Source organism: Macaca mulatta, chromosome 16 (assembly GCF_049350105.2).
Source record: "Macaca mulatta isolate MMU2019108-1 chromosome 16, T2T-MMU8v2.0, whole genome shotgun sequence".
Classification (NCBI taxonomy): Eukaryota; Metazoa; Chordata; class Mammalia; order Primates; family Cercopithecidae; genus Macaca; species Macaca mulatta.
In genome coordinates this window covers 74,240,591-74,250,429 of record NC_133421.1, presented here as the reverse complement: position 1 = coordinate 74,250,429, position 9,839 = coordinate 74,240,591, and the positions used below count along the sequence as shown (strand labels likewise).

Genomic DNA, 9,839 nt, shown 5'->3' with positions numbered 1-9,839 from the left:
GATCTAGTAAAGAAGGGCACAGAGACAGTGTACACTGAAGTCCGGAAAGCTGTCCCTGGTGAGTGAGGTTCCCCAGTGCCCCAACCTGGGGAATGGATGCCCCTTAGAATCACTGATGGGGCCTTGGGAGTGGGCAGAGAAAAGAGGAAGCAAAGAAGGCCAAAAAAGGGGTGCCACCTCTTACACCAGTGCTCTGGGCTCCCTCTGTCCCACCCCCCTTAAAAAGTCACCTCGGATTACATTTACTATTCGTTTAGTCAACAAGCACTTCTTGAGTGCCTACTGACCCCAGCCAGTGACCCTTACCTGCTCCCCACACAGGCCCTGGTGGCTGGGGTTCCCCAAGGTCTTGGACGTCAAGCGTTTTGTTTTGGAGACTCCCAGTAGCTTCAGCCTTTCTTCTTTTTTCTTTTTTTTTTTTTTTCTCTTTCTTTTTTTTTTTTTTTCTTTTGATATGGAGTCTTGCTCTGTCACTCAGGCTGGAGAGTGCAGTGGTACAATCTTGACTCACTGCAACCTCCACTTCCTGGATTCAAGTGATTCACCTGCCTCAGCCTCCTGAGTGGCTAGGCTTACAGGCGCCCACCACCATGCTCAGCAATTTTTTTTTTTTTTTTTTTTGAGACAGAGTTTCGCTCTTGATGCCCAGGCTGGAGTGCAACGGAGCGATCTCGGCTCATCACAACCTCTGCCTCCCGGGTTCAAGCAATTCTCCGGCCTTAGCCTCCTGAGTAGCTGGGATTACAGGCATGTGCCACCACACCCAGCTAATTTTGTATTTTTAGTAGAGACGGGGTTTCTCCCAGTTGGTCAGGCTGGTCTCGAACTCCCAACCTCAGGTGATCCGCATGCCTCGGCCTCCCAAAGTGCTGGGATTACAAGTGTGAGCCCCGTGCCCAGCAGCTTCAGCTTTTCTGACAATAGACTGACTTTGGGAGTGGGTGTGGGTTTGCAGGTCTGCTCTATTTCTTTTGGTTTGGCTGGCCCCACTTCACTTCCCATGATGACCCACTGCTTCCTCATGGACAGGCTTCCCCCAGAGCTGAGCACAGAGTTTAAGCAGACCCGGAATTGGGGGAGTTCAACAAGTCCTTTTTTTCGGGGGGGAGGTTATAATAACTGTATTCAATTCTGGTGAAATGAAATACACAATGACAACTTTTAAATTCTGAAAGTAAGTCAGCAATCTAAAAGACATAAACATTGTGGGGGAAATAGTGACTATGTAAGTATCTCGCTTTGTACAGCAGACCTCTATTTAAGTGGATTCTTGAAAAGAGAATCATTAAAATGGTCCAGGACATTTCTACAAAGGGTGGCTACTCCGGCTGGGAGCGGTGGTTCATTAAGCGCTCAGTAAGTGCTTTATTTATTTATTCAAAATAAATAAATAAACGTAAAAGGATGGCTCATCCGATTGCAGTCGGCGAACCAGCAGCAGCAATATCAGGCCCAGCCCAGACCCACAAAACTAGTCTCTGGAATCTGAACTTAGCCAGCCTCAGATGTTTCTGATGCTGCCAATATTTGAGATCACTGTTTGTGTTTTGTTTTGTTTTTTGTTTGAAACGGAGCCTCACTCTGTCACCCAGGTTGGAGTACAGTGGTCCCATCTCAGCTGACTGCAACCTCCATGCGACATCCCCTGGCCCCTAAGGCTTGTGATTCTCCCAAGTAGCTGGGACCACAGACACACACCACCATGCCCAGCTAAGTTTTTGTATTTTTGGTAGAGATGAGGTTTCACCATGTTGCCCAGACTGGTCTTGAATTCCTGAGCTCAAGCAATCCACCCGCTTCAGTGTCCTAAAGTACTGGGATTACAAGTGTGAGCCACTGCGCCAGGCAAAAAGCATTGTTTTAAAAGAACCATCCAATTCTCTGAAGACCCTGCTTTTTATCTGAAACACTGATCACTCCTTACTTCACTTTTAAAAGTTGGTATATTTGAAAGGAGAACAGAAACTCAACCCCTTGCGGAATTTGACCCTGAATAATTACTGAATAACAAATTCTCTGGGAAATTTTTAGCTCCAGTACCTCATTTCACAATCTCCATATATTCAGAGCTAACAAAGTGCAAATCTGACAATAAATAGGCGTTTTCTATTTGTCTAGTGTAAGGGAAAGTTATAAGTGAGGTAGGGTTCAAAGTTGCTCCCATTGTGCAATTGTACAAAAATGCCCCTTCTGCTTTCTTGGTGGTCCCTGAGATTGTTCACTTTCTTGGACAGAGCTGAAGAGTTCACTTTCAGTTGCTTTGGTTATGCAAAAGCTCCTATTTGAGCACTTACTGTATGTGCTAAGTGGTCTAAGTACATCGTCTCTTTCAATGGGATTTGTCAATGGGATTCACAACAAATCCCATTTTACAGTTGAGGATACTGAGGCATAGAGAGGTTAAGACCAAAAAAAAAAAAAAAAGGCCGGGCGCGGTGGCTCAAGCCTGTAATCCCAGCACTTTGGGAGGCCGAGACGGGCGGATCACGAGGTCAGGAGATCGAGACCATCCTGGATAACCCAGTGAAACCCCGTCTCTACTAAAAAATACAAAAAATTAGCCGGGCGAGGTGGCGGGCGCCTGTAGTCCCAGCTACGCGGGAGGCTGAGGCAGGAGAATGGCGTGAACCCGGGAGGCGGAGCTTGCAGTGAGCTGAGATCGGGCCACTGTACTCCAGCCTGGGCGACAGAGCCAGACTCCGTCTCAAAAAAAAAAAAAAAAAAAAAAGAGAGGTTAAGACGCTTGCCCAAGATCACACAGCAAGCAAGCCCCTGAGAATCGTTCCTCCCCGGAGTGGACTCCACGCTCTTGATCACTGAGGTGTACTGTCTTCGGTTTTGGGAAGTGGGATGGTAGAAGGTGAAAGCTGCAGGGATCCTCACTGCAGGAGGCCAGCTCCTTCCCACCTCTGCCTCGAGGCCTCCAGCGAGGTCTGTGATCATCTGAGGCTACTGGTTGGAGGCCCTTTTGTAGGTGGAGGGAGGCACCTTAGTGTGCATTCTAGAGTCTATATAGGAAGGGAAAAACTTAACTTTTTTTCCTTTACTCTCCTAAGTGCTCCGACTGGGGCCCTGCGAATTGGACAAGCAGATTAACAAGAGAAAAACAGAGTTTATTAACATACATAATGCAAATCACACAGGAGAAACATCAATGATGAGTAACTCAAAGGGGCAGTTAGCACTTGGGGTCTATAAAGCATCTTAGGCTGATAACAGTGGCTCACGCCTGTAATCCCAGCACTTTGGGAGGCCGAGGCAGGTGGATCACCTGAGGTCAGGAGTTGGAGACCAGCCTGACCAACATGGTGAAACCCCATCTCTACTAAAAACACAAAAAATTATACAGGCCTGGTGGTACATGCCTGTACTGAGGCAGGAGAATTGCTTGAACCCGGGAGGCAGAGGTTGCAGTGAGCTGAGATCACGCCGTTACACTGCAGCCTGGGCAACAAGAATGAAACTCTGTCTCAAAAAAATAAAAATAAAAATAAATATATAAAGCATCTTAACAAAGAGCAATAAATATGTAGAGAAATGACAAGACAAAGGAAAAATGGTTTTTGGCTTCCCAGGGTGGCAAACTGGGGAAGTGAATCAAGTGGCCACAAAGCTTCTATGGGGATATTTACAGCAGGCGTCTTTTCTTAGGAGTTTCTGCTTTTAGGGTTGGGCATGGTGGTTCATGCCTGTAATCTCAGCACTTTGGGTCTTTTCTTAGGAGTTTCTGCTTTTAGGGCTGGGCATGGTGGCTCATGCCTGTAATCTCAGCACTTTGGAAGGCTGAGGTGAGAGAATCGCTTGAGCCCAGGAATTTGAGACCAACTTGGGCAACATAGTGAGTCCCCATCTCTACAAAAAAAGTAAAAAAAAAAAAAAAATTAAAAATCAATAGAAAAAAAAATTAGCTGGGTGTAGTGATACGTGCCTGTAGTCCCAGCTGCACAGGAGACTGAGGCAGGAGGATAGCTTGAGCCTGGGAGGTGGAGTCTGCAGTGACTGCACCACTGCCCTCCAGCCTGGGTGACAGAGTGAGACTGTGGGTTCCAAAAAACTTAACTTTTTCCCTTTACTCTCCTAGGTTTTCTGACTGGGGCCCTGCAAATTAGACAAGACAGATTAACAAGAGAAAAACAGAGGCCCTCTTTGTTTTTCTCTTGTTAATCTGTCTCAAAAAAAAAAAAAAGGAAGAAGTAGTTTCCACTTTTAGATGGAAGCAGCTCTGGGAAGACTTCTATCTACATCTGAACCAGCTCGAGATAATCCTTATGCCAAAGGGCCATATTTCGTGGTGGCATATTCTGATTTCCTTCATCTGCGTTAGGGCAGCTGGCTGTTCGAGTGGGTTTTCTCGTGGTCTCCAGGTTGGTGTCTGGGCTGTTGGAACCTGACCCCTCCCTCAGGCTGAAACCACAGGCATCGTAGAACCCACTCTTGTAGGATTTGAAGCGGTGTAGGGCACAGGCTTTGCTGGGAGACATCGCAGTCCCCGTTCCGAGGCAGCCCCCAACCAGCTGTGTGACTGTGACCAAGATGTCTTACCCCTCAGAGACTCAGTTTCTTCAACTGTTAAATGCAAATGGGGTTAAATGAGATAGAATCATGGGAGATAGTACTGGTTATCCCCACAGTCACGGTGTTATCCCTGCCACAGAGTGAGCATTTAATCAATTTCAGTTTAAAAACACAGGAGGAACTTGAACCCTACAGAATTCAGTGTCTTGCCCAGAGTACTACTAGAGCAGTCCCCTGACTCCCAGGCCAGGACCCTCCCACAGCACCACCTGGGCCACCTGGACTCTGCAACCTGGTCTCTAAACTGGCAGACCATTAGGGAACCTGACAGGTCTCTAACCTGCCCAGGGGTGAAGGTAGAAAGAGCCCTGGGTCCTGCATGGCTGTAGCCCTTGGGGCCTGCAGCTGCCTGCAGCTGTGTCTCCAACCCACCTAGAAGCCTCTGGTCCTGGAAGCCAAGGGATTTCCTGTTTCTCAGTGCTTCCTTGAGGAGAGGATCCTGTAGGATATGACTGATTCTTTCTTTCTTTCTTTCTTTCTTTCTTTCTTTCTTTCTTTCTTTCTTTCTTTCTTTCTTTCTTTCTTTCTTTTTCTTTCTTTCTTTCTTTCTTTCTTTCTTTCTTTTCTTTCTTCTTTTTCCTTTCTTTCCTTTTTCTTTCTTTCTCTCTTTCTCTCTCTCTGTCTCATTCCTTACTTCTTTCTTTTCTTTTCTTCTCTTTTCTTTCTTTTTCGTAAGACAGAGTCTCACTCTGTTACCCAGGCTGGAGTGCAGTGGCACAATCACGGTGCACAGCAGCCTCCACCTCCTGGGCTCAAGCGATCCTCCTGCCTCAGCCTCTGGAGAAGCTAGGATTACAGGCACACACCACCACACCTGGCTAATTTACCATGTTGCCCAGGCTGTTGTCCAATTCCTGGGCTCAAGCGATCCACCCGCCTTGGCCTCCCAAAGTGCTGGGATTTAGGCGTGCGCCACCTGAAGGCTCGGCTTTGCTTTCTTTCTTTTCCTCTTACTGGTTTGCTAGAAAGCAGGCATCCATTGGAGGAATTTTTCTCCTAAATTCTCTGGGACTTCCTTAATATAAACCATCTTCTAAGTAATCTCTTTTCTTCCACTCCCTACGTGAAATCGGAGAGATTCCCTCCTCTCTGCCTGGGGGAAGTGAGATGATTCTCCAAGGAGCCAGATCCTTCAGCCAGCAATGACCCACCCACTTAGGCTTCTCCCACACTCATCCTCAACCTCTCTTTGTTCAAGTCCTCTCCAGAGCCCAGAGCTCATTAAGGATCATCATTTCTTTATTTATTTCTTTTTCTTTTGTTCTTTTCTTTCTTTCTTTTTTTTTTTTTTTTTTTTTTGAGATGGGATCTTCACTCTGTTGCCCAGGCTGGAGTGCAGTGGCGTGATCTTGGCTCACTGCAAACTCCAGCTCCCAGGTTCAAATGATTCTCCTGCCTCAGCCTCCTGAGTAGCTGGTACCACAGCTACTGCCACCACGCCTAGCTAATTTTTTTTTTTTTTTTTTGTATTTTTAGTAGAGACAGAGTTTCACGATATTGGCCAGGCTGATCTTGAACTCTAGACCTCAGGTGATCCACCTGCCTCGAACTCCCAAAGGGCTGGGATGACAGGCATGAGCCAGCACGCCCAGCCAGATCATCATTTCTTATACATCATCATAACCATCCCCAGATTCTTCATCATTGCCAAATTCTTCAGCAACTCTTTCCTCTGGATATTATTCCACCTCTATAGACTGCAGATTTCTTTTGTTCCGTGTTGATTTTTTTCTCCCTATACTCTAATTCTCTTGTGGTTGGGAGAGTCCCTTCCTCCTCGGTCACAATTACAGCTAATATGTATTGAGCACTCCCTGTGTGTGAGACACTTGGAGTCCTACCTTAATCCTCAAGATCATCATACGGCTGATGGGGGTTCTATTATTATTCTTGCTCTGCAGATGGGGAAACGGGCCCAGAGGTTAACTAACTTGTCCTTGTTCCACAGCCAGTGGTAGAGCAGGGATTGAACCCAGGAAGCCTGGCTGAAGTCATGCTCTTCAAAGCCTTCCTGTTCCCTCTCTTTTTTTCTCTCAATTGGTTTGTTACCAATTGCTGTCAGTTGTTTGTTGCCAAACCAGTTGACTGCATTCTTCTCTGTTTTCCATCTTTCTTAGTCTAGTTTTCATGTTATCGGCATAATTGGAGAACTCTACTTTTTTTTTTTTTTCCAGACAGCATCTGGCTCTGTCACTCAGGCTGGAGTGCAGTGGCATGATCTTGGCTCACTGCAACCTCCATCCCCTGGCCTCAAGCATCCTCCCATCTCAGCCTCCTAAGTAGCTCCCATCTACTTTAGACATTAAGAGTAATATTCTACTGTGGCCTGGGTGACCCTGGGCAAGTCGTAGAGCCTGTTGAGACCTTGATCACCTTCTCTGTAAGGTGAGGGATGGGCTGGATGCAGGTCAGTGGTCCTCGGGCTTTATTAAAACATCAATTGTTTGGCAGCACCCCACTCCCTGTGAATTTCCCATTCACTGGGTCTGGAGTGGTGCCAAAAACCTGCATTTCTAACAAGTGCCCACGTGCAGCTGCTGCAGTCACACTGGGACCTGGGCTTTGAGACCCACTCTTGATGCTGCGTGTTCCTTTCCGGTTGTGCCACGCTAAGGCTCTGTTCTTGTTGGAAGGAGTAGGGTCTTTCTCACCCTCCAGAAATCCTGGAGGGATCTTGCAGCATTGGTGGGCAGGTAAAACCCAGAAACACTGTGCTTATTGGAGGGAAGGTGGTATTGAGTGACCCCCCTAAAACAGGGGGACCGGTGTGGGGTAGGTCTTGGACGGATCAGTGAGCCAGCTGGGTACAGAGCGGAGTCTTCGCTGACCTTTCCTCCTCTTGTTCGCCATCATCTTCTAGCCTGCAGTGCTTCAGGGTTGCCTATTTTGGGAAATGGCTTACAGGGCACAGTTCTGGCCCTTAAACCCCCTTTCAACCCCTGACTAATACAAAATAAACCCTCCCCTAGATAAGCAAAAGGGCATGGGGCAGGCCTGCCTCCAAGGAGCAGCCCCAGGGCCGAGGAGAGAGAGCTGGGCGCTGGCACAGGAGGCTGGAGTTTGATGGGAAAGCTTGCAGACAGCGGGGAGCTGCCTGGTCTTTCCAGTCTTGGCTTTTGGCTCTAAGCACGGCTTTTTTTTTTTTTAATTGTATCATGAGGCCCCTTCTACTCAGCTGCCTCCCCGCTTTAGGGGATGGACACAGCACTGGCAGGGATCCTGTGTGTCTCAGTTTCCCTATTGACTTTCTACGGCCTAGAGATATACAGTAGAATTCTGCACTATGTTTTTTTCCCTTTTTTTTGAGAAAGGGTCTCTCTCTGTCACCCAGGCTGGAGTGCAGTGGCACAATCTTGGCTCACTGCAACCTCCGCCTCCGAAGGCAGGCCCCTCTGACTCAGCTGGGACTACAGGCATGCGCCACTGCACCCAGCAAATTTTTTTGTATTTTTAGTAGAGATGGGGTTTCGTTATGTTGACCAGGCTGGTCTTAAACTCCTGAGCTCAAGCAATCCACCTGCCTCAGCCTCCCAAAGTGCTGGGATTACAGTGCCTGGCCCACTTTTTTTTTTTACTTTTTACAATTTTATTCTTAAAATTGTAGTAAAATGCATATCACATAAAATTTACCATTCTAACTCTTAAGTGTCCAGTTCAGTGGCACTAAGTACTACACTTTTGGTTGTCACTGCGTGGTGGACAGAGAAGAGAATGCTACTGCATCTCACGGATAGAGGCCAGGGATACCGCTAACCATGCAACAATGCACAGGACAGCCCTCTCCCCACCACAAACCACCACCCAGCCCAAAATTTCAACAGGGCCACCATGGAGAAACCCTGGCTAGAGGAATTTACCTCCTGCAACTCCTCCAACAGGAGGGCTGGTTTTTCTCTCCAATGCCAGCTCTTGCCTGCCCTCTGTCTTGGGAGATGACTTGGGGCACATCCAACCTGATTACTGTGGCTCTGGATGGCTGCTGAACCTTGCTCTGGGCAGCAGCCATGCATATGGCGTCAGAGAGGCCCACCTCCCCATCACAGAATCTGTTCACTCAATGTCCAGCTTTTACTTTTTTGTTGCTGTTTTCTGGTTTTTTTTGTTTCTTTCTTTCTTTTTTTTTTTTTTCGAGACTGTGTCTTGCTGTGTCACCCAGGCTGGAATGCAGTGGCATGATCTTGGTTCACTGCAACGTTTGCCTCCTGGGTTCAAGTGATTCTCATGCCTCAGCCTTCCAAGTAGCTGGGATTGCAGGCAGGCACCACCACGCCCAGCTAATTTTTGTATTTTTAGTAGAGACGGAGTTTCACCATGTTGGCCAGGCTGGTCTCAAACTCGTGGCCACAAGTGATCTGCCCGTCTCAGCCTCCCAAAGTGCTGGGATGACAGGCATGAGCCACTGCACCCGGTCTACCTTCTACTTTCTATTTGCCTGGAATTCAGACTTCCAGGGTGTTGCTTAAGGAGGCAGAAACCCTAGTCCTCACCTCATCCCCTGCCAGCCAGTATACCAAGAGTGACTGGGCTGAGAGTAGCCGTGACAGGAAAAGGCTGAGAAAGAACCGAAGAAAAGGAGGCCTCTGTGCCAAGTCTCCCATGGGAGGAAGAGAAGAGCACTTGAGGATCAGTCCCCACCCATCCTGTGAGGCCCAGAGCCAGTGAGGCCAGAGGGCACTGCCAACCCTACCCCTAGGGAGCCATTTCCTACTTTGGCGTGCAGGATGGTAAAAGAGCATCCCATGAAAAAAATGGATGCTACCTCCAATTCTACTTTGGTGGTGACTGCTCTGTTACCAAAAAAACAAGAACTGCAAGTGTGCGTGGAGTGGGTGTTCCATCAGTATTTGAGATTTTAGCATTGTGTCTTTAGATTGCTTTAGAAAATGCTGACTTGAGGTTCTTTCCCTGTTGGGAAGGAGGTTCCAGAGCCCTTGGGAGACTAGGAGGTTCCAGGAATCACGGGATCCTTTGGGTCCTTGCAGGTCAGATTTGCGTTGGGGGTGCTGTCCCCAACCTCACTCAATGCATGGAAGTTGACACAATGGCTCAACATTACCATTGGGCTGATTCATCATTTGGCTATTGACGCCAGCCTCTGGCCCAGCCAGGACAGAAAAAGGGCCTCTGAGGAACTTCTGGCTCTGTTCCCTCTATGGGGGAGGGGCAAAGGACTTGTGATAAGACAGGGTGTTAGGGTGAGGTGGACTTGGGGAAACAGGATATTTCTAAATTAGAGAAACAGAAGGGTTGTGACCCCCGCTGTG

At 47.9% G+C, this 9,839-nt stretch overlaps 1 protein-coding gene across 50 annotated transcripts in view; it reads left to right on the top strand.

Moving 5' to 3' along the window:
- The window catches only part of PECAM1 (platelet and endothelial cell adhesion molecule 1), a 100,715-nt gene that overhangs the window by 81,358 nt on the left and 9,518 nt on the right, over positions 1–9,839 (top strand). For 33 of the 50 annotated variants that reach the window (XM_077972482.1, XM_077972473.1, XM_077972466.1 and 30 more), the window contains one exon: positions 2–58. In XM_077972482.1, coding sequence (XP_077828608.1) covers positions 2–58 — 57 coding nt within the window. Of the gene's footprint in view, position 1; positions 76–9,839 lie in introns of all 50 variants that reach the window. The other 17 variants (XM_077972491.1, XM_077972490.1, XM_077972508.1 and 14 more) reach the window with 1 other exon arrangement.